Source organism: Chenopodium quinoa, unplaced genomic scaffold, assembly GCF_001683475.1.
Source record: "Chenopodium quinoa cultivar QQ74 unplaced genomic scaffold, ASM168347v1, whole genome shotgun sequence".
Lineage (NCBI taxonomy): Eukaryota > Viridiplantae > Streptophyta > Magnoliopsida > Caryophyllales > Amaranthaceae > Chenopodium > Chenopodium quinoa.
This window is the reverse complement of record NW_018742541.1, coordinates 1,006,113-1,031,664: the sequence shown is the minus strand read 5'-3', so window position 1 is coordinate 1,031,664 and position 25,552 is coordinate 1,006,113. Positions and strand designations below refer to the sequence as shown.

The window sequence follows — 25,552 nt, the reverse complement described above, 5'->3', positions numbered from 1 at the left end:
ATTTGATAGATCGAGTTAAAACATATTTTTGAGTCTTAAACATTAGTTTAAGCTTTTGGTTGAGGATCGAGATATGTTTTATACAATTATATGATCGATTGACTATAGAATATATTACTGGGCCTCAACCATTAGTTTAACTTTTTTGTTGAGTTGGTTCATTAACATGGTATCAGAGGTAATGTGACACAAAGGTCACGGATTCGAATCTCATCCACCCCTCCTTTTAAAGTAGATGTTTCATGCAAAGTATACGAGAAGCCCATGTTACATCCACATTTCAAGTCCAAAAGGCTCCCATGTGAAGGGGCATGATAGACTATAAATATATTCCTGGGTTCCAACCATTAGTTTTAGCTTTTGGTTGAGTTGATCCATTAATAATATCAAGTTTTCTTATTTTAAAGTTTTTTACTACTTACTAGATTGATTAGGGTGCTATATTATGAGCCAAGAAAACGTTCCTACTCTTTTTTCCTGTATCTTATGTTTTAACAAAATATTACTTATTCGGTGTTTATGACAGGTAATGTCTATAACCTTTCAACTAATCTACTCTCCTCGTTTAATTTCTTTTGAAAATATACTGTGTGAAGTGTGAACTTACGTATTGTTTGCAGTAACTCACTACTCATAAGTCATAAACTCATAACTGCAATGATTAAGTGAATCTTCCAAAAACACTAAATAGAGCTCGCATAACACGTTTGTGTTATTCGGTATGTGTTAGAAACTATTGTACAAAGCCGCCATTGCTTTGAATTCCAATTGTCAAACAATTTGTTCCACAAAAGTACTTGTATTTGTTATTTTTAATTTGTGTAGTTGTTATTTTAGGATAGCTTTATAGATTAGCTACTTCAAACAAATGAGTACTTGATAAGTTGGTACTTGGAGGAAAATTAAGTTGTTAGATAGATAAAAAAAAAACATGAATTTTTATGTATTTGCGATATATAACTTTAATATTTGTTAAGGCCATTTAGTATGTATAGCTAATGGGCCGATGTTAGGTTACGAGCCCTAATCTCTCTAGGTTGTATATATACTTGTGCATATACTAATACAAAATACACTACTCTATTCTCTCTAAACTCTCTATTATTGACATGGTATCGGAGCCACTACAATTCTAATCCCTAATTCCCAACTACAATTTCTAATTTCAAATCCCTCAAATTAATTTCTACATATTTTCTTTTCTGGTTCGAAATTGGAGTTTCATTCTGTTTTGCCCGAATTTCTGTTTGGGGTTTCGTTCGAGTTCAATCTGTTTTTTGGGTGCTCGGATTGTGGGCGCATCTTTGCGGTGTGCGTTGCTTTTTGGGTGCTAAAATTCTGCAATTTCTATTCTTCATCAATCCTAAACTTCTACTACTAAGTACTGCTCTAATTTATTCTTCATTAATCCTAAAATTCTGCAATTTCTATTTAATCCTAAACTTCACTACTACTACGTACTGCTCTTTTTAATGGCACATGACACCATTGTCTCCTCTTCTATTTTATTCAATCAAAATGATACTATGATGCAACGTCCTAAGTCGTCGCTATTGTACTCATTGTCATCGTAAGGGTCATGATTATGACGCTTGTTTTCTTGTCCATGGGCTACCCGAATGGTGGCTTGACAAATATGGTCGTTCTTCGTCTCCGGCTACTACTCTACCTCGGTCTGCTGCCACTAGTGTTCCACCTACGTGTGCTGCTGCTACCCACTCTTCTATTCAATCTGATGCCACTACCCTTATTTTGGGTGGTGTGTTTGCTCTCCCTACTAAACATACTACTGGTGCCTATCTTTCTTTGTCATGGATTATTGACACGGGTGCCTCACATCATGTAACGGGTGACGAGTCTTCTCTATTTGATACTCAATCAATTTTACCATACCCCGTTGGTCTTCCCGATGGTGCTCAAGCCTTTGCAACAAAGGAGGGTCATGTTTTCTTGGCGGATGGAATTATTCTTGAACACGTCTTATTTGTTCCTAAATTAAATTGCAATTTGATTTCGGTGTCTAAGTTGATTGATGATTCTAATTGCTTTGTCCAATTCACTAATACTCTTTGTGCTATACAGGATCAATCCTCGGGGAGCTTAATTGGAGGCGGTGAACGGATAGATGGACTGTACTATTTTCGGCGTCTCCCAAAAGTATGTGCACTCACGGGTCCGGAGATTTCTACATTTGAGTTGTGGCATCGACGTTTGGGGCATCCGTCGGAGAAAATTGTCAAATTGCTTCCTGCTATTCGAGGTAGTTCTGCTTCTAAGTGTTTGCATAAAGCATGTGAAATTTGTCCTCTTGCAAAACAAACCCGAGCCAGTTTTCCTGATAGTGATAATCGTGCTAGTCGTATTCTTGAAATGATACATTGTGATTTGTGGAGACCGTATAAGACGGCTTCTACTTGTGGTGCTCATTATTTTTTAACTATAGTGGATGATTTTTCAAGAGGTGTTTGGGTTTATTTGCTGAATGATAAAACTGAAGTTTATTCTTCTTTTTGTTCTTTCTTTGCTTTGGTTAAAAATCAATTTGATGTTACTGTTAAGTGTGTACGGAGTGATAATGGAACTGAATTCAAACACATGCTTCCCTATTTTGATGAACATGGCATTCTCTTTCAAACCTCTTGTGTTGGTACTCCTCAACAAAATGGTCGGGTAGAGCGTAAACACCAACATATATTGAATGTCGGTAGAGCATTGATGTTTCAAGGCAATTTGCTAATTGATTTGTGGGGTGAGTGTATTCTTGGGGCGGTTTATGTTATTAATCGCACTCCTTCTCTTTTACTTGATAAGAAAACTCCATATGAAATGCTTTTTGGCAAAGAACCTGATTATGATGCATTGCGTGTTTTTGGGTGTCTTTGTTTCGCTCATAATAAAAAAGCTAAGGGTGACAAATTTGCTCCTAGGAGTAGGAAATGTGTGTTTGTGGGTTACCCTCATGGCAAGAAAGGTTGGAAGTTATATGATTTTGTAACCGGTGAAATTTTTGTCTCACGTGATGTCAAATTGTATGAGAAATGAATTCCCCTTTGTGCCTACTAGTGACTCACTTAATGTTAATGTGGAAACCGAGGGTGTGTCACAAGAAAATGTGGTAGTTGATTATGATTTTTTGGATGATTTGGAAAATGTTTTGGAGGTCGGTGAATCCTCTATTGACCACGGTGCACCACAAGCACCGAGCAGCCCTGCCACTGCTTGTGATGCCACTGCCACTACTTGTGCTACCCCCATGCTACTAGTGCTACTGCCACTGTTGTGCCCTCTACTACTGCTTCTACCTCTGCTTCTGGAGGCTGATGATCCGATTGACAATATTTGACAATATAAAATTTTAATTATTATAGCACTATAAAACATTTGAGGAAAATGATATAATTTGTACATGTTATCCTAAGAGTTGTAACTATATATAAAAGCTTATAATATGGAGAAATAATTATGTAGTACTTTGTTTCATAATAATCAACATGCTTTTTATCATAGCTTTAACTTGTTATATATTTCCTTAATTTTATCTTAGCAAAAAAAATAAAATTAAAACTTAACATTAGAATAATATGGAGTATGAATTAAGGTAAATCCAATATCTTACATTTTACCATTCCGTACTTCGTAACACTAACAAAAAATTGGATAGGGATAGAAATACGTTGACGCAATTAAAAGATGCATTAATACCTTTTAATAGGAGGAATACAGTGTATAAACTTGCATGCATGCATCTAGTTAGCTTTTATACAATTATTACTGTAAATCTGTAATAGAGTTACGATAAGTTGACCATCCAATTTGAGACATTATTGAACGAAGCTTTTGTTTTTTCCTTTTTTTTTTGGATCATTGAACTACAGAACTTTCTCGGTAACTCTAGTTAATAATCATACAATCAGTACATTACAAATTTTAAATGTTTAATTTCTTTTCTCCAATTATAATTATGTTTAATTTTCTGTCAATCAAATACTCGGTATATTCCTCAATACTTTTATTGCGTGTGACTTTTTTTTAATTCACCATTCACCTCCATTTTGCAATAATTCTAGGCAACCATTTTTTTTCTTATGGGTTTTTTTATAATTATGAGGGAAAATTTAAAAAGTAAAAAAAAAAGAGATTAATGCTTGTACATTTTAATTATTTTTCTCAATTTATTATTTATTTATTAATAACCATGTCTTAATCAAAGTATTTGATAAATTTCTATATTAGACAACATTCAATTTTTTCTCTACCATGCATTTCAAGTTTTCAACACCTTTGTACCAAGTAATAATGTACTCGTAGCAAATACAAGTAATAAAACATGGAAAGAGAACAAAATTGGTCTTCTCCTTGTTATGGTAACGTTTTTATTTTGGTGTTCCTTTATTTTCTTTAAAACGCCCTATCGGTCAAAATAATGCATTTAAAAATATATATGAAGGGAATATAAACTATTAATATGAATATTAGGATGTGTTCTATTCATTAGATCACTTGATTTTAACTTATTGTCTGAACTTATTTGCTCTTATTAAAACTTATTTAGAAAATTAAGTTACCCTTATCAAAACTTATTTTTTTCCCCTGAAATTATCTAAATTTATTAGACCTAATATAAGGTCAATAAAACAATAGAGAATAGAGTAACAAAACAAGCAAGGGTATCCTTTGAACAATTTTATGTTATATACTCCCTTTATTTAAAAAAAAATTATAATACTTTGATTAGACACGCTAGCCAATACACTAATTTGATCTTAATGTCTTTAAATTTGTATTTGTAAAAATCATATAATATTGATGTTATAAAAACAAATACTTGTATATTGTAATTACTTCAACAATATATTACATGATAAAATTTATTTCTTATACAATAGCTAAAAATACAAATTAAAGTTATTAAACGAGTTAAAGCTTATGAGAGTGATAATTTGCTCAGTTAGCTAGATGTTGTCTCCCGAGTTTAGGGGATCTTAAGATTGATTTTAAGGGTCTGTTCTGATTTACTGAAATGAGCTGAACTAAACTGAATTGTTTATGAGAGATTAAAATTAAAAATTGAACTAAACTGAATTAATAGAAGTTGAATTGAACTGAAAAGAAGATGAAGATAACAAACAACCCTTAATACGGAATACCTAGCTTTGTGACGACTAGTAAATCACAATAATAAAAAAATAATAATAATATAAAAAGGTCCCACATTTTAAAAGCATCACATGAAAGGTGAACAAGACAAAAGACTGAATTGGGGGCTTGTTGAGTTGTTGGGGCAGTAATTCAGGTTGAGCTGTTAGTCAGAAAGGAGTGGCCGTACATCTCAGATCTCACGTGGGATAAGTATGTACTCTCATCTTAAAATGAGGAGAGAGAAACGTTCATATTTCAATACGGAGTACTCTGATCTCTCCGTAGTTACGTAAGTATATACGTACGTACTAGTGAAATGGGCACTTGCTTATCTTTCATTATTATTCCTGGCCTCTTTATTGTATAACGATATTTATTTACTCCTAATAATTAATGAGTATGATTGATTGGTTGATGCTCGTAAAATGATCGATGATAATGTATTAATGTTGTTATCGATGTACATGTTCTATTGTCATGATTCGGAAAGTTGTTAAATTTATATTGACGATTTATAAAGATTTAATATGTAGTATTTAAATCACAATCGGTGAAAATTATAGAGAACTCACCTTATTACTTTAAGAATTTAAGATACAAATATAAATCTCATCAGCTCTCGTTATCTTTACATGTTTGGGATAACGAGTTTAATTACCTTCCCTTTACATCCTCAAATTTTGACTAATATGTAGATGGATTAGCTCGCAATGGTGCAACTTGTGATAAGTGATTGTTAATTAGGCTTCTTTTCCATAACAAATTTAAAGGCAGCCATTTTTGAGCTGTATATGTATGGCTTGTCCTACGCCCAAAATTCTTAAGTTTAATTCACGTGTTTGTTAAACTTACTCCGTATTATTTAAGACTTAAGTGTTTAGTAAAGAGCCCCCTCTTCCCACAATATTGGAAGAGGTAAAAGTCCCAATATTTCGACATAATTAATTTCTTAAAAATGACTCTACATGTTTTTTCTTTCTTTCTTTCTTTATTTATTTATTTATTTATTTATTTATTTATTTATTTATTTATTTATTTATTTATTTTATGGTGTTTATGACTCTTTATTAAGGTTATAATTAGTTTGTTTTGGTCTAATTTGATTTGATCTGAATTTTGTAAAATTGATTTGATTTTAAAATTTAACCAAATCTTGACCTCATATAGTATTTTGTAAGCTAAAACCATCAAATAAGATGTCTTGTATTAATATGCACTTTTTATTTTTATTTATTTTTTTTCAAAAAAATATGCACTTTTTAACTAAGAATATTTAATTGTGTGATTTACAAAGTTAATTATATTTAACGTTAATAGGTGCAAATAAAACGATAAGATCTTAATACCAGATATGATAATTTGTGAAACAAACAATTATCAACTTAAAATTAAAGATGATGACTTGAACAATTATAACTACTATAGTTGGTGGTCGAAGGAGAAAATTTTTAACAAATGAAGAAATCAAACAAAAGAAATATAATATCAAAAATATTATCAATTTCTTGTCCCCTAACAATCTAACATAAGCTTGCATAAATAATGTCGCTCAATTATGTTAGGCTGGTTCAACTAGTTGTAAAATTGTAATGGCATCAACTCAAATTTTTATAATGACAAGTGGTTCATCAGAAATTAAAAAAAAAAAAAAAATGGTTAAAGTTAAAGTCTTTGATTTTGAGTAATTTAAACAAGTATCAGATGTCTCCGAAGAGACTAATTTAAACAAGTACTCATTAATCCATCATAGATCATTGTTTAGACCCTTTGGATCGAGACTTTACATTTGATTGTGGAAGTGATTGATATACTGTTTAAGCTCAAAACAGCTCATTTTTTAGGTTTAAAAGAAAAATAAATTGTCTTTTCCTTTTATATTTTAAGGACAGGAATAAAAATAATTGTTTGGTTTATAAGCTACCAAGTGTGACTATCCTGACTAATCACATCATATGATCATTTGTTTAAACAAAGTAGTTTCAGTAACATTGAGTGAGTAACTTCTGTAATACTGATTGATTTGACTAATAATTAATCTCTACAACACTGACCAACTAAATATATAAAACTGATGCAATAACTCTATGATACTGATCGATTAATTCTTATTATAACACTAATAAAGTAACTTATATAATGATTTTTTTTTGGTGAAAGAGAGGGGCAAGCCCAGTAACTTATATAATGATTGTTTAGTGTGATCACACTTTATCGTCATTATGTGTTACAAATTACTGAGTATCAAATTTGTTTAAATTTATTTAATTAATGTAATGTATTTTATTAATTATTAAATGATGGTCAACATTGGCTAATAAAGTATATAAATATAAAGATTAAAATTAAATGATCTAATTAAATAGTAAGTGTTGACAAGAAGTAGAAGATACAGTAAAATGTAACAAAGCCGTCTTTACTCTTTAACATTGTTTTAGATTTTATTAATCGCCCGCCAATGACAAGCTTCGGTTTAATATAGTTGATTATTCAATTTCATTTTAGGCATATAACCCATGTTGTTATAACGGCTAATGCAAAAGTTCAATTGGATAGGGCTGCTGGCCCTCCTGCTTTCTTTGGAAAAACCTGCATCGTAGATGATTAAGTTGGACTAGTTCAAATGTAACCTTTTGGTGATCCATGATATGAGCCCATATTACTGTATTAGTATATACAACAATACATATTTTATAAATGGTCAACAAAAGTAACTTCAAAAAATAGAGATGTTGGAAACAATGCTCAAGGAAAAGAGGTTTTTGTTTTGGTGAAAAAGTTTTCCTTGGGTTTTATATTTGGGTTTAGGATAGATGTTTGAAGTGATATCCTTTTTGTTGTGGGCTAGAAGGAAGCCGAAGCACCCCTACACGCCGTCGTCTAGCTAGTTGGTGTTTGTGGCACGTGTGCGTAGACCTGGTAAATGGGTCATTCTGGTCAGGTCTGGGTTGGGTCATTTTTGGGTCGGGTCAGCTAACATTCGGGTCGGGTATGGGTCGGGTCAATTCGAGTTTCGGGTCAAATTCGGGTTAGGAATCGGGTCCAGTTCGGGTTGAGTAAATTTCGGGTCAAGTATATTCGGGTCAGGTCAAAATCTACTCAGGTCATGTTCGAGTTGTTTCATTTGTGAATCAAGCTCAAATCAAGAATTTGAGTTGTAGTAAAGTTGGAAAAAAAAAAACAAATAAACAAATAAATCGGTAGTAAATGTAAAACATGGTATTTTTAGTTGTAGCAAATGTCAAAATTTCCTATGTTTTACTCGTCTTTGAAATGTTCAAAAACACACATGATTTTCACCCTCTATCTTTACTGCTTCCCGGTTCTTCTCCAACAATTACGATTTTGAAGACTATAAAACTCCGAGTTTTAATCAATTTAACTGAAAAATCTCTTCTTCTTCCTCTAAAATCATTTTTCTTCCTTTTGTTTTGAGCAATTGTGAGAACCTAATTCCTCTTTTTGAGTGCACATTAAGAGGAATCGTTGTGTTAAATCTTGAGGGGCAACACTATCTCTGATAGCACCATAGTTAGGGTGAATTTTGCTTCTTAGACAGTGTTTTAAACACATCACATCGTTAATTTACATCAAATAATTTGGCCCATGTTTCTTTATTTTTCTGATTTTACAGTTTCTCTTCCTACAAGAAATAATTATAATTAGACCTGTAAAACTAACCCATAATTGATAAACTTGTATTTAATTTATCGATGTGTCAATTAATGTGGGACGGAGAGAGTACGGTAATCTACCCCATCTTATCTATTAGGAGTATAGCTGTATAGGCTATAGCATTTGTTTCCGTTAACAATCACGAAACAATGAGTACTCTTATAATCGTATTAAAAGGGGTTGTTTAAATCACAAAATTGGGCTATTTTCGGCCCAAATAACCAGCAATTTCGATTTGTGTTCACAACTTCACATGACCATTTTTACGGCCATACCAAAAACACCAATCCCGCAGGGCCTCAAATCTCAATCCCCTTAATGAGCAATATTGTCTATTTAAGAAAACTTACATAAATTTCATTTTGGTCCCATTTGATTTGATATTTATCAGAAATGAATTTTCCATTTTTGTTTTCTTTGTATGGTTAAGACTTAAGAGCATGCAATTATGTCAATTCTTAGCTCAATTTGTACCCTTAAGGACTAAAATGACCTCTAAAATCTTGAAGTCTAAATGACCCCCTAATACCCTACTCGAGCAATTTATGTGGTAAAGAGAACAGTAATACGCAAATCAATACAAGTATAATTTTTTACACGCAAAATAAGACACTTATGTAATTTTTTTCCTAATTCTTAACTCTATTTGGGTCTTTAAGGGTAAAAATGATCCCTGTTTAGGATAAAATTAAAACCTAGACACGTAGTCCAATCAAATTGTGACATGTGTCACCCTAGGAGGCGCTCAAAATGAGCCAACCAGGATAAGACATGTGGCCGCCCATCATTTGAGAAATGGGAGGAAGTACTAATGAAGGTTTGATATGTATTTGCAAATGCATATCAAACCTTAAAATATTAGAAAGTATTGTAAGCACATGGGGGTGAGAGAAAGGAGGAAAGAAATTGGCAAGTGGGACCAATTTTTAAATGTACCACTAAAAGCTTATATAATATCATTGAATATGTAGTGATATTATTTCTATACGTAGTTGGTACCACTAAATGAATATATAGTACCATTGAATGAATATATAGCACCACTGAATGTTCAATGATACTATTTGATCATCTAGTGATACTATTAATCATCCAATGGTACACTTAAATCCAGCACGTGGGGGTGAGAGAAAAGGAGGCAAGAGATGGGTAAATTTCATGCGAAATGTCTCAAATGCCCCTTGATATGTATATACAAGTACCTATCAAACCTCCCTTTGGAAGGCCTCGAGAAATGGTGGCTTTTAAGGACCCAAATCCAATGCGCTATAAAAGCGGCGCAACCCACTTACATAGGTAAAATTCTACTTCCTCCGTTTTCTTTTAGATGCAACACACCCTTTAGCGCGGTAATTAAGAAAGGTGAGGTTCACATGATATAATAAACTTTAAAATAGGATGAGTGGTTGTTAGGAGTGTAATTTAGTAGGCCATGTGCTTTAAATAAGGGAAATAATATAGTTTTTCCCTAAATTAACTTTTCTTTTATAGTGTGTTGCAAGTATTGTGACATTTCCTTTTTAAGGAAGTGTTGCAAATAAAAGAAAACGAAGAAATTATAAAGGTACACATACAACCAATGTATGTGGGAGCCACATACATTATTCCGATCCATAGCATCATTTCGTTGGTAGTTTATATGGGCCTCAAACTCCACTAATTTTGAATTTTCATTTAAATTTGAATTGAAATTTCTAATTTAAACTAATGTTTAAAATTCAAATATTTTGTCATTTCTGTTGTGAAATAATAGGGAAAGATGAGAGATTGAGAGAGAATTAATCTGTGTATATTATTCCATATGATAAGGTGTATATATACATACAATATATTAGGGTTTAATTGGATAAGAATATAAACCCTAGTTCTAGATTGTTCCGGAATAATGGATATCCACAAATATTTCATAACACTCCCCCTTGGATGTCCATTATCGAAGACTGTGTCTCATTAAAACCTTATTAGGAAAACCCTGTGGGATAAAAACCTAATGAAGGAAAAAGAGTACAACATTCTTCGTAATACGCTCGAAATGCTGCCTCGTTAAAAACCTTGCCAGGAAAAACCCAATATGGGACAAAAACCATGGTTAAGGGAAAAAGAGTGCAGCGCGTAATTTCTCCCCCTGATGAATACATAGGTTGAGGTCTTGTAATGCAATGAATCCAATATAGTTGAGTGTCCTCACACATGACGCAGAATAGTATCATTCCTTGATTTTAATTTCGAGTCTTCCAAATCTTCAAAATTTTTTTACTCAAACAAGTGAGTCTTCATATCACCAAACCTATAACCATAATACATGTGTTTGTCCACATTTCATTCAAAATCTCTGTTCAAATTTGCCTTAACTATTATACTTGTGCCTTCTTCCGGAGGTCGTGAATAATCGAAATTGATGATCATTATAATTTGATTAAACATTCCTTAATAATAATATGGTAATCCATGATATTATTAATGTTGATTTTTCAATCTTGAATGAAATAATAATATAGCACATGTAATTATATACATTGATCATGGTTCTTCTGGACCATGATAAAACAGTATCACGCATAAGTATCTTATTGATTCTTTAGAATATTTATAATTAACACGATAGTTCTCTTTCATATACAAATAGTAATTCTCATTATTAACACTTATATGCTCAAGCTTCAGGTTGAGATGTCAATGATTTAGTCACATAGACTTTTCAAGGGCTGGATATTTAAATTCGTCGTATATAAGTTCTTCAGGAACTCTTTTTACATGATTCATAACGTGCAATTAAATAAGTGTCATCAATAATTTCATTATAAATTTAAGCCCATTGGAATATAAATATCTCTTTCTAATTTTTCATCAAAGTTATAAATATGTCTTACTATACTTTGAATGAACATTCATATACACCACAACCATTGTAAGAAATTAATCCATGCAATATGAGATATATAAAACATGATAACTATTAAACAAATTATACAATGAGTAATGCATATAACAACTTCGAACATATGCAATGAATAATCTAGTAACCTATGACTCACACATGCATATGAACATACATAGGACTCGAAATAATGTAAGACACTGTACAGTGTGGATTTAAAAATCCATATTTTATTGGATTTCGGGTCCATGATAAACTTATGATCATTATCATTATGTCGACATCAAAATGTACATATATTTCAAATCCCTTACTCATTAGTCCATTCTATTATGCGTATGCATATTATTCATCAGTTCCATTATGTACCGGTATCATAAAATTCCTTTAATTTACATTCCGCATGCTATTTTACTATGATATCTTAATACATTTCTCATTTGGTACCATCACAACTTTTCTTACATAATAGGCCATCTATTATAATAATTCAGATATTTATACCACTTTTAGGGTATTTCATACACTATGGTATATACTATTACACTATTAGTGTCAACTGCACTATCTTGCCAAATATCATATCTATTAAACATATCTTTATTTTGTTGGAACCGATCGTATACAACCTACACTTCAGGTGTAGTGATTCAAGTACAATTGGCAAGATTTTATCTCAATGTATACACATAATTAATATGACCAAAATGTATCTTCAACGCTATGCAACATGAGTCATAACTGAATACAAATCAAATCATAAATGTGCAACATATCTTGATAGCATATGGATGAAATTTGGCTAGAAAACATTTCAAATTACCATTATTTATATAGGGATCATCAGTTTTTTTTTTAAATTTTTTTTTTTTGCCAACTTACTCCAATTCTCCCCCTAAGTTGGTAAAATATCTCATATGTAGGGGTATCACAGTTCTTCACCAACTTAGTATACAAAGTTCCAATAAAATTCATTTCATTAGGAGGATCACAATCAAAATTTATTTCTCAGAAGATTTGTATTTAACAAGTTTCATCTCTTCTGGAGAACAACTTCAATGAAGAATCATTTCTTCGTTAATTTTACATTACAGGTGTATTTATTATATATTACCTTTTTCATAATATCTTCTGGAAAACAATGTCAATGGGGAGACATGTGTTGTGCAGTTGTACGTTTTCCATTATTTTCCAATTTCTTATGTGCTGACATATAATAGCCCCAATCAAAAGAATTGTTATACAAGCATAGATCACTTGCTTGTAATTCTACTAGGTGGTGATCTTCTGGATCTTTAAAGCCTTAAATAATGTATTTGGTGATCTTCTGGATCTTTAAAGCCTTAAATAATGTATTTGGTGAGCTTCTAGTTCTCTGATAGTTTACAATAATATATACGATATTTTGGTGAACTTCTGGTCACCTATTACTCTTTTATAAAAAAAATCAAAACTTATTAACCCTTGAAATTTTCATATATACAAATTAATATGAATCAGAATCCAAATATAGCTCAATCTCAATGTTATGCCTTGCTATTCAATTCATTTCATATATTTGTCATTGAGAGAGCGTCAGCACATTATCAAACGAAACTTCAGGTTTCCATAACGGGTAATTTTTAAACCCTGATAGCCTAATTTAATTATCACATCCAATCACTTCTCTAAATTTGAACTCTGGTCAGTTTTCCAACACTATTGATCATTTTATCAAATTTACTTCATGCATGACTATGAATGTGATGTAATATTAGAACACCAACATGTGTTTCTTTATACAATTAGCAAGACAATCAACTAATCTCACATATTGATTTTACTAAAAATAATTTTATTCTAGAAATGTAAAGGGATTTATCTTTTCCTCAAATTTGTCATTGTCAATAGTTGCTCCATTCCTTTTCTGAAGGTTCTTATTTATTTATTTATTTATTTATTTATTTTTAATCTATTGGACTACAATGCTTCAGACGTGCTTTAGGTTTCATTATTAACCGATGTTGTCCTTCTGGGACAATAATTTTAATTGGAGCATTTACAACGAGTAATGATCAATGACATTCATTTATTTACATCCATCTTCAGGATGGTGTGGTCGCTTTTATTAAATAAATTATTGACATTCATATTAAAGCAAATGTATGCAATACTGACCATCAATATATCATACAATTCATGTGCAAGGATTATATATAATAACGAAATGAATAATATCTCCCCCTAATCCTTGCATATGGGGATATGAAATAAATCTTAATTATCCAACAACCTTGAAATCCCTTGCACTCAAACCATAAATCCTTTTGGTAATGTCATGTATCAAGCAAAGAAAAATATTCTTACAAAACTCTTACTTGTTTCTCCTGCCCAATTATATTCATCTTTATGTTGAAAATTCGGTAAACTATGGGCATAAAACATTCTTCAAGTAATTTGCTCAAAATAGCATGTTTAATTAATTTCTTGAACTCATAACACTATTCTTTGCTCAAATAATTATGAACTTTACCATGAATTTTTTATATATATATAAAATATATACTTGTTAATTCTTCAATAATCAAGAGATTTCATGACATATATAGGAACACATTAGTTTTGTGAACGGAGAATAATCCAGTCAACATACTTTCAAAACCATTAGACATTTTTAGATTGTTCCAGAAGGTTTCTAACCCATATGTATGTAGTTATTATTAGATCTATTTTTCATAATTTGTTCTCTTCAGAAGATCAATAACTCAACATCAATGGGGAGACATATAGTTGATGTAGTTAAATAAGTATTAGAAGAATCAAAGGAACTGTAAATCAACAAGTACCACAAACAAATAAGCTATCATAGAACACACTCACCAAGGTGAGTTACTAACTTTTAATTATAATCATACGGTCAAACCCATAATCAAATTATCAAACCCCACATAACATAACAAAACAATACGGAGTACGTCATAAATATATACGAAGTAACATGTATTAAAAGGCCATAATAAGTACTTGTATATTTTGTGAAAATAAAATTCAATATAATAAATGAAATAAGGAACTTCCCTGTTAAACATAATGACTTCATGATGCCTCCTGTCAAAACTCAACCAACACCGCTAATACACTAATCGCATACTAGATTTTAATCGACTTTTCTTAGCTTAATTTTAACAGTAATTTGATTGGTGCTTAGAGCTTTGGTGATCCATAATTAATAAACAATTCATTACAAAATCATATAATACGTAAAAAGATTCATGCTATTGAATATTTTGCAAATCAAATCAAACGATATATAACTTCACATAATTGTATCCATGATGCTAAACATGTGATAATAGTATAATACTCATTTAAAACGGACCTGATTCTCATAGTAGATTAACACAATTCAATCGGGTACATAAAAGAAATTTATCAAATCACTTAGATTATATGTTCAAGAATAATTTTATTCTAATCGGAAATAATTTGTCGTGGTGCAATTAACGAGGAAAAATCAAACAAGTACTTTACTCCATCAAAAAATATATATAATATTCCCATCATAAATTATGAATGAAGTCTTAACCAAAACCACCATTATTAGGGGATAATAGAGTGATGAGAATTTGTCTTATAAGCACTATAGATAATACTCTACAACATACTACATATATATAACAAGTCAAACAATATTAAACCAATTAGTGTCATGCCAAACTTGTTTCACAGATATGGGTATATTATTCGACAGTTTATGTGGCAAGCATTTAGGAGTACTAATTTAATTTCGACATTGCAAAACAAAACAACGAATAAAATACTAAACTTTCGTAACATAATTAACATATACAATATATACAATGTGGTTACGAAAATAATAAGTAGATGAAAAACTTTCCTGATACGGATCTCGTTGTAGCAATTGAGGATTCTCTATTCTTAATATGTTCACTTTCTAGATTAGTCACATCTCACATACGCCACGAGGAGACAACAACCCACTTAATTCCATTAAAGGAATATGGTCCAACACAGATCATGTAATTCCAACAAGAATATGGTCCAACCATTAATCTTGTTGTGAATTTTGAAATTAAACAAAACTATAATTCAAGTAACATAATTGCACGCAAGATGCAAATCGCAAAATTTGGATTTATATTCCATTCAATTTGTCACTTTGAGAGAGATCTATGGTGCTGATAACGTATTGTGAAATAATGGGGAAACATGAGAGATTGAGAGATAATTAATCTGTGTATATTATTCCATATGATAAGGTGTATATATACATACAATATATTAGGGTTTAATTGGATAAGAATGTAAACCCTAGTTCTAGATTGTTCCGGAATAATGGATATCCACAAATATTTCATAACAATTTTCAAAGCTAGTAATTTATGGACAATTTTGCAATGACTATAATAATTTTGTGGTCACCATAACTATTAAATCATGATTGTACATCCGTCAATAATAGTTCCACATCCTTCACATTGATTATTGGGTTGACTGAAAAGTAATTTTATTTAACCTTTTAATTAAATACTGCATTATCTATTTATCATCCTCTTTCACCCTAGACTCACGATTTTCATACTACTCCATTGTTTACCATGAATTGATGATATTATCTTCAAAGCCCATACCATACATAGAAGAAATTAAAATGTTTAAATATGTCAAATTCCACCATTGATCATATCTGATTCTCCTCTATACCATTCTTCTAATTTTTGTAATCTTATAATAATGCTACTATGAATCAACCTAACGCTGCTTGATCGTACAATCTGAATTTTTAATGGCTATGTAGTGTATTAGTGTGTATGAATTAAAATTAATTTTCAACCTCCCATCAATGGAGAAGCAATTATTAAATATGTCGTCAATGTTTTATTTTTTTTAAATAAAAGGGTAAAAGCAGTTTTTTATTTTGAGGGAATTTTTTTTTTTTGGCAATTAAAAATTTTATTAATCACCAAGAGAACAGGAATACACCAAAAACTAGCAAAAGCTAGCAGCCAAAACACCAACAAAGAAGCCGACAAACTCACTTTACAATAAGGATCTCACATTGCCTATCATTACATCTGGAAGCTACTTTAAAGGAAATTTCTCTCATCAATGCATCAGCAGACCTATGATATTGATTAAAAACCACTTCATTCCTCTGGATCCAAATCGCATAAATGATCTCAGCAAAAAACATTAAGAACAACTTATGTTTAGGAGTCCCTTTCTTACCACACTTGGTAGCCCAAAGCAACTCTGAATCAAAGGAGCCAGGATTTCTCTGGCAATGCAAAATCTGAAGCACAGCACCCCAAATCTGAGCAGAAAAAGTACATTTGAAGAACAAATGATCTATAGACTCAGCAACATTACCACACAACTTGCACATAGTATCAGAAGTAATTCCCCAAGCAGAGAGTCTATCTAGGGTAGGCAGTCTGTTACAAATAGCCAGCCAAGCAATAAATAAACTTCGTGGAGAAGCCTGATTATTGCAAATCACCCTGCTCCAGCTGACTTTATCATGAATACCATGGAGAAACTTATACATAGTCTTAATAGAAAAGCAACCCCCTTTGATAAAACTGTCCCAGCCACCAGCATTCTTGATCAGATTCATGTAGTCAAAAATTTTCTTCAAAGCCCAAGACATAGCTTGACAATGCACATCATCTAAATTCCTGCCTCTGATATAATAAGCATCAACCCACCTAACCCAGAGCTTATCTTTTTTGCATGAAATAGCCCATAAGAGCTTACACACAACAACTTTATTCCAGAGCTCCATATCCTTCACATTCCAACCCCCAGCAACCTTTGGCAAGCAGAGCTGATGCTAGGAAACTAAGGCCTTCTTTGAGGCATCAGTGCTACCAGTCCATAGAAAGATCCTGCAGTATCTTTGAATTTCTTTAATAGCCTTTTTAGGGATAATAAAGATTTGACACCAAAACGATTGAAGACTCAACAAAATTACTTTTACTGGTTGAAGTCTTCCAACATAGGATAAGAATATAGCAGTCCAAGATTTGGCTCTTAAGAGAACCTTATCAATGAGGGGCTTACAATCAGCATAGGAAAGTTTCTTGGTGGCAAGAGGAACCCCAAGATACCTAAAAGGAAATGAACCTTTAGGAATCTGAAGGCTATCAATAATTTGCTGCTGAATAGACAGGTCAACACCTCCAATATAAACATTGCTTTTGTCCAAATTAGCCTCAAGACTAGAAGAGCAAGAAATTTTTTTAAAAGCAAGCAGAAGCAGCTCAGCAGAAATACAGTCAGCTCTACAAAACATGAGACGATCGTCTGCAAACATTAGATGAGTGATACCAAGCTTTTCACACTTGGGATGAAAATTGAAATCGGGATTGCTCTTTAGATGAGTCATGTTCCTTGAGAGATACTCCATACCTATGGCAAAGAGATAAGGAGAAAGAGGATCGCCTTGTCTTAATCCTTTTTTTGCTAAAAAAGGGGGACTAGGTTTCCCATTAATAAGAATACTATAAGAAACAGAGCTCAAACAAGCAAAAATCCACTCCAAAAAAAGCTCAAGGAAGCCCATTCTTGCATAACACTCCTCAGGAAGCCCCATTCAACAAAATCATATGCTTTTTTAAGGTCTACCTTAATCATACATCTAGGAGAAATATGCTTTCTAGTATAGCCCTTAAAAAGCTCAGTGGATAAAAGAATGTTATCTGAAATATGTCTTCCCGGGATAAACCCAACTTGACATTCACTTACCACTGTATGAACCACTTGCTGCATTCTAGTTGTCAAAATTTTGGAAATGATTTTGTAAATAATTGTGCAACATGCAATAGGCCTAAAGTCCTTAACTCTTGAAGGGTTGGGAACTTTAGGAACCAGAGTCACTGAAGTAATATTAACCTGCCTCAACAGATGCTTACTCTCAAAGAATTCCTTGACTGCCTTGCAAATGTCAGTCTTAAGAATAGACCAAGTATGCTTGACAAATACAACATTTAGCCCATCTAAGCCCGGAGCTTTACTATCATCAATTCCCTTCAAAGCTGCTTCAATTTCAGTATATGTAATAGGTTGACAGAGAAGAGTTCTATAAGCAACAGACAATCTGGAACCATTTCTCATAATAGAAAGATCAATCATTGGAAGCCGAGGAGCACAAGAACCAAGAAGCTTCCCATAAAACTGCAAAATTTCTTGCTGAATATCATCATGAGAAACAAGTTTCTCATTTAGATCATTATACAAAAGAGAAATTCGATTTATCCTATGTCTCTCCTTGACTGAAGAATAAAAGAATTTGTGATTTGAGTCACCAATATGCAGCCATTGAATCCTAGACTTCTATCTCAGAGCAGTTTCTTCAACTTTAAACCACTTCTTAAGATCACCAATACACTGATGTTCCATCTGCCAAAGCTCAGAGTCATGAATATCAACCTATAACTTATTCTGAACATTAGCAAGCTTTGTTCTAGCATTATCGATTTTATCATGAATGCTCTTGAACTCTTCAGAATGTAAAGTTTTAAGCACCACTTTCACCTTTTTCAGCTTAGACCAGAGAGTGAACATAGCAGTCCCCTGAACATCCTTCTTCCAGCAGTCTTCAATGAGAGGTAAGAAATCTTTATGATGGACAAGATAATTGAAAAATCTGAAGGGTCTACCACCACCATGAGAATCAGCAGAAAGAGTAACCAAAATTGGACTATGATCAGAGATAGACGGGTTTAATTAAATAATCAGCAACAACATCACCTTTATCTAGCATCCAATTACTATTACCAAAACACCAGTCAATTCTACTAGCAGTGATAGTCATCACACCTCCCTTGTGCCAAGAGAAGAAGTGACCAGCACTTTTCAATTCAGAAAGATTACAGTCAGAAATACACTCAGCAAAATCCTTAATTTCAGCCATAGAAACAACAGCTCCGTTAATTCTATCAGAAATATGGAGCATAGAGTTAAAACCACCTGAAATCAGCCAAGGAACTACACCTATCATGTTCTGAATATTCCTTAAGTCAATCCAAAGTTGTTTCCTAGTATCAATTGTGGGTAAACCATAGACAGCAGAAAAGAAATAGGTATTGTTATGTACATTATCCACAATCTCGCAATGGATCACCTGCTCAGAAACAAAAAGAATAGTAACTCCAATACTACTAGATTGCCAACCCAACCAAATCCTGCCTCTATCACAAAAAGAATAATTAGTTTCCCAACTCCAATGTCTGCCTAATTTCTTCATAACTTTCTCTTTATTTTTAGGTTTAACTCTAGTTTCAAGAAGAGCTATAACCTTAATATTATTAGCAACAACCAACTTCTTTACCTCACTAATCTTAGAGGGATCATTTAACCCCCTAATATTCCAAGTGCATAAGCTTATCATCAAGTGTCGGGGGGGTCACCAGGATCATCCTGGTCAACTATATCCTCCAATTCTTCCTCCTGTGCAACATCATTTCCCACATCAATAGGCTGCATATCTATCTTTGGTAACTGATCAAACACATTAGAAGTGCTTACAGGAACTCCCCTATTTTTTGATTTCTTAGTAGCAACTCGCCAACCAAAATCCGCACCAGATTGAGTAACAGCAAGAGTCTGATGCTCTGGAGTAGCTACCTGGGCAGGAACAGGTTTCTGCCCCTGTTGCTGCTTCTTAGGCACCCAGATTTGTTTAGTAGGCTGTTTAGTGACAGGTTTCTGAACAGGTTTACCAAGAAATGAACAATCATGACCTGGCATAGAGCATTTAGCACAATAAGAGGGTTTCCAATCATACACAATCGCCTGCTTAAATTCCACCCCTAATTCATCCTCTATCCAAACATGATCCGGAAGAGTCATAGTAACATCCATTTCCACAAGAACACGAGCAAAAGACACTCTTTGCTGCCTGGTAGTGCAATCATCCGCAAAAAGAGGAACACCCAGGATACTTGCTATCCGAATTAGAGAATCAGCACTCCAGAAATTAAGAGGGAGATTAGGAAGTTTAATCCAAAGAGGAATAACTTTTAAGATCTCCTCATAGAAATTAAAACCAGTAGACCATGGCTTAATTATTACAGGTTTGTTAAGAAAAGTATAAGGACCCCCAGCTAACACCAAATCTCTATCCTCAATAGAATGAAAATGAACCAAAAAATAACCATCATCATGCAGAAAAATATTAGGTGTTTGAACCTGATTCCAAACTGAATCCACATACCTCTTCACAGCAGTAAGTGTAGGAGTGTCACCAACAACATACATGATAATAGAGGACATCCACTTCTTACTCATCGCATCAATTTCCGCTTTCTGCATCTGAGCAACCACTTTGCCTCTTTAACAACTAGAGCAACAAACTGTAGAGCTACTCCGTTTCTAGTTAAAGGAGACCTATGAAAAAAACTAGCCCACTTTTGTCCATTCATATCAAGACGTCTATGAGCAGAAGAATTTCCTCCAGTAATTCCCCCCAATGATGGATTCGCATATTCCTGCATCACTACACCCATAACATCAAGCTCATGAGATTCATCCACAACAACTGGAATTGCATCATTTCCCCGAAACCCAGAATTTACTGTTCCATTGCCAATATCCGGAATACCCAAAACCCGATTACCTTCAAGTATAATCTCATGCTCAGATCGGGTTATCAATCCAGCACTAAGGTGAACCAGCGGAGAAAGAACCAACTCAGATCCACTATTCAATCCAGATCCATTATTCAATCCAGCACCCGATCCCGATAATGGAGTCCTACTACCACCCAAAGAAACAGAACTATTACCTTCCACCACTCCAGCCGCTTTCTCCATAGACGAATTATTTAGAGATGATTTCTTCTTCCTCGCCATTGAAACTCAGCACATGATAGTTAATCGCCCTACGCATGAGAGAGTTTTTAGAGAGAGAAAGAGAATTAGTAATAAGTTTCAAAATTTATTTTAAATGATATTACTTTTTAATCGGTGTAATTATTAAGAAATGGACAAAGCGTCCGAGAGTACATACGAAGAAATCTTCAGGGGACAACAATTCTCCCAAACTTGCTCTACACCGAAAGGCCTTACTCTAGCTAAATGATGAGCAACATTGTTGCCATCTCTCTTAACATGAACCCAAAAAACCGAATTAAAACAACTGCAAAGAAATAAAATGTCTTATAGTACCCCATCACGGTCTGAAAAATACACAGCTCCTTTGGACAGCCTATTCACCACAACCAAGCAGTCTGATTCGAAGATAATATCCCTGTAGCCATACTTCTTTGAGAGCCTTACTCCCAAGCATAAAGCTTTCGCCTCTGCAACTTCTGGTGGCCACCAAGCTCTCACCTTGTGGACATCAGCAAACAGAACCACACCTTCACCATCTCTCGCCAAAACCCCTAATTTGACCTACCCTTCATCGGCAAGGGAAGCATCCACGTTCAGCTTAATCACTCCAGAAGGAGGAGCTAACCAGCGTTTACTACTGCACTATGATTTTGGGGTTGGAAGAGAATAAATCTTCTGGCTATATTGCCCATACTTTTCCACATTCCTATTAACCCGAGCCAAGAGGATAACATTTGGAGTAAATTTACCTTCAAACACCTTCAGATTCCTCTCGCTCTAGATACACCACGCAAGAAAGCAGGCCCTTTGTTTAACCTTCAGCTCAGCCTTGTCCCAACTCACTAGTAGCTCCCAAATGTCATCCACCCCATTGCTCAGTAAAGCCATACAACCGCTGTCTTCCCAAAGTTCTTTCACCTTCCAACATTCAAAAAGGATGTGAGAGCTAGTCTCCACCTCTGTTATGCACCACGGACACACATTTTCCTCTATCAGATGGTGCGCCACAAGCAGGCCTTTGGTGGGTAGCGTTCCAGTGCATAGGCGCCACAAGAAGTGCCTAACCTTTGGTGAGACTTCTAATTCGCATATTATCCTCTAAACATGATGGAAATCATCAAAATTGCAACCTTTTCCCAGCATATATGCAGTTTTGGTGGAATATAAACCATTATTTGAGAAAGCCCACGTCAACATATCCCTTGGCTCTCTCAAACACAAAGGAATTGAAAGAATACATTTTTGATCTCTCTCATTAAAGTGAGCAGGAATTAAATCCACGTCCCATTCCACCTTGTCAAAATCAATGAGGTCACTAACCTGGTTCAGTCCATCACAGGGTTCAGTTGTAATAAAACGTCCATGCTCATCCGCCTCCCAAGGGTCGCTCCAAATGTTCACTGCTTTCCCATTCCCAATACGCCATATCGCCCCTTCTTTAACAAGTGATTTCGCACTCCAAACACTCTGCCAAGAGTAACTTCCCGCATATCCCAAAGAGGCCTCAAGGAAATTAGAATGTGGGATGTACTTGGCTTTCATCACTCTACCAAGAAGAGAATCCTCATTAGTCACAAGGCGCCAAGCTCGCCTTCCGAAAAGAGCATCATTAAAGACACTTAAATCTCAAAAGCCCATACCACCTAAACAGTACACTTTGGAGTACACATATCCGCCCAACTCCTCCAATGAACTTTCCTCCTCGACCCGGTTTGGCCCCAAAAAAATCTAGCCATTGCACTCCTTATCTTCTCTATAACCAAGCACGGAAACTCATACACTCCCATTAAATATGTCGGGATATCTTGAATCACAGACTTCAAAAGAACTTCTTTCCCGGCACGAGAGAGAAGCTTTTCTTTCCACCCTTAGAGCTTTTTCCATATCCTATTCAACAGGGCTGCAAAATTTACCTTCTTCGATCATCTAACCACTGTGGGAATACCAAGGTACTTCTCATGTCTATCTACTTGTCGCATATGTAGAACCCCCATTAACTCTTCTCTTTGCCCTTGTCTCACACCTTTGCTAAAAGATACTTCCGACTTTTCATAATTAATTTTCTGCTCGGATGCTACTTCATACTTGTTGAGAATATCAACTATTTCTTCGCACTCCCATCGATTCGCTCTAGCAAAAAGGAGACTATCATCTGCAAAAAGGAGGTGAGAGATAATAGGGCCATTCCGGCTTGCCTGGTAAAAGCAGTTAGTTTATTTTATTTTATTTATTTTTTTTAAATTTAAAAAATTATGATTTGATTTGATAAATGAATGGATAAGATCTCCTCTAAAAAAATGAAGGGTTTAGATCAAAAGCTTATAGTGGCCATAATTTTTATGTAGCCATTGAATAGTTTTCCGTAATTTATTATACTACCTTCGTTACAGGTTATGTGCAACGATTAGACATTTTTCCTATCTGCTTTATGTCAAATCGTTGCATATAACCTGTAACGGAGGTAGTATTTTTATTTTTATTTTTATTTTTTTTTAAAAAAACTGTTTATTTCTTTCTGAACAGCGTTTCAGAGAATTAACAAAAGGGCGACCATGGAAGATGATTTTTTTTTTGAAACTGCTTCATTATCGTTATAGAATGTTGAATATACATCCTCAAGTCAGATTAATCGATGTAATTGGATAAATTTATCGAATTTAACTGGACAAATTAAACCTCCCGAGATAATTAAGAATTTCAAGTTTTAATTAACAATGTAAACTTGTGTAATTATTTGCAATTATGTATTAGTGCAGTATTGTTTAATGGGGTTGATGAATATGGTGTAATTACGTAGTAGTGTTGTATTGTTTAATGGGGTTGATGAATATGGTGAATGATGAATAACAGAACCAAAGTTCAGAGCAGACAAAAAAAAATAGAAAAAGAAAAAGAGATAGGTGAGAGTAAGAGAACGACATTGTGGAAACTAGTGTAATTATTTGCAATCAAAATGATCTATTGAACTGTTGAAATTGGTCAACTGCTTCTTCTTCTTCTTCCCGTTTTTTATTAAATTTGAAATTGTGTAGAAATACAATAATTATTAAAGTAACAAAAGTGATCAAAGTTGTATTCGTTAGTAAAAAAATGGAGAGTCGAATGACCTCGACAATGGCTGAAAAAGATAAAAGGTTGGCGAAAATGACAAAAAAATCCCGATAATATTAACACTTTAACTTTTAATAACACAAGCAGATTGTTTAGTAACACAAGCAGTTATGTTTGGCAACCAAATATAAGAGATGTAGCACTACTTATTATTAACAAAAAATAAAACAAAAAAAAATCCTACAAATGTCGATGTTTATCTTGCAATCTTGATTATGGAATGATCCAAACTTGACTCAACTTGAACGATAACCGATATTTTGACATCAAAATTAACCCGACCTGAAGTGACCTGGTTCAAAATACCCCAACTTGAAATAATTCGATAAAAACTTCACTTCACTGACCTATTGACTTGCATGAACCTAACTCGAAATGGCCCGACCCAAACCCCTGACTTGATACTTGATCATAAATCATGACTCTATATTTAAAAGTTCTAGTATGGTCACTCTCACTATGACCATGAATATAGTTAATTATGATTGGCTAATTTTTGCTTTTTCTTAAAATCTTGGTCAAACCTTATTTTTAGAATTTTCCATTTTTAATTCTTTTTCATTTTTCCAAAAAATATTTATTGATTTCCGAAATTACTTTTTTAATATTTGAAATTATTTACTTAAAATCAATTATTAGTTAAATCCTAAAATAAGATTAAATTAAATAAATCAAAATAAAAAAATTATTCTTCGTAGTTCTTCATTGTTCTTCAAGTTTCTTCATTAATGGATGAAATTAACAACAAATTCATGATCTATGTCTCTTAAATTAACTCACGCTTCGGGTGGAAAATGAATACATGCCTCGATCTACGCACCATGTGCGATTTTTATTTTTTATTTTTTGAAAATCGGAGTTCGTACACATTCGAATCTATGTGGGTTGTTTCTTAATCCTAGAATAATATATTTAA

The 25,552-nt window shown here is 33.4% G+C and overlaps 2 protein-coding genes across 2 annotated transcripts; both read right to left on the bottom strand.

Moving 5' to 3' along the window:
* Nucleotides 1-16,724: 16,724 nt before the first annotated feature.
* Nucleotides 16,725-17,474, bottom strand: LOC110720206. The gene has a single exon (XM_021899216.1). It carries the CDS (start codon nt 17,472-17,474, stop codon nt 16,725-16,727), a length of 750 nt encoding a protein of 249 aa, XP_021754908.1.
* A 2,606-nt stretch (nt 17,475-20,080) lies between these two features.
* LOC110720205 lies at nt 20,081-20,980 on the bottom strand. The gene has a single exon (XM_021899215.1). It carries the CDS (start codon nt 20,978-20,980, stop codon nt 20,081-20,083), a length of 900 nt encoding a protein of 299 aa, XP_021754907.1.
* Nucleotides 20,981-25,552: the final 4,572 nt, after the last annotated feature.

Bases quoted from the DNA above. Each gene is read 5' to 3' on its own strand.
- LOC110720206 (XM_021899216.1), bottom strand. From the start codon at position 17,474: ATGGAGCTCTGGAATAAAGTTGTTGTGTGTAAGCTCTTATGGGCTATT.
- LOC110720205 (XM_021899215.1), bottom strand. From the start codon at position 20,980: ATGAGTAAGAAGTGGATGTCCTCTATTATCATGTATGTTGTTGGTGAC.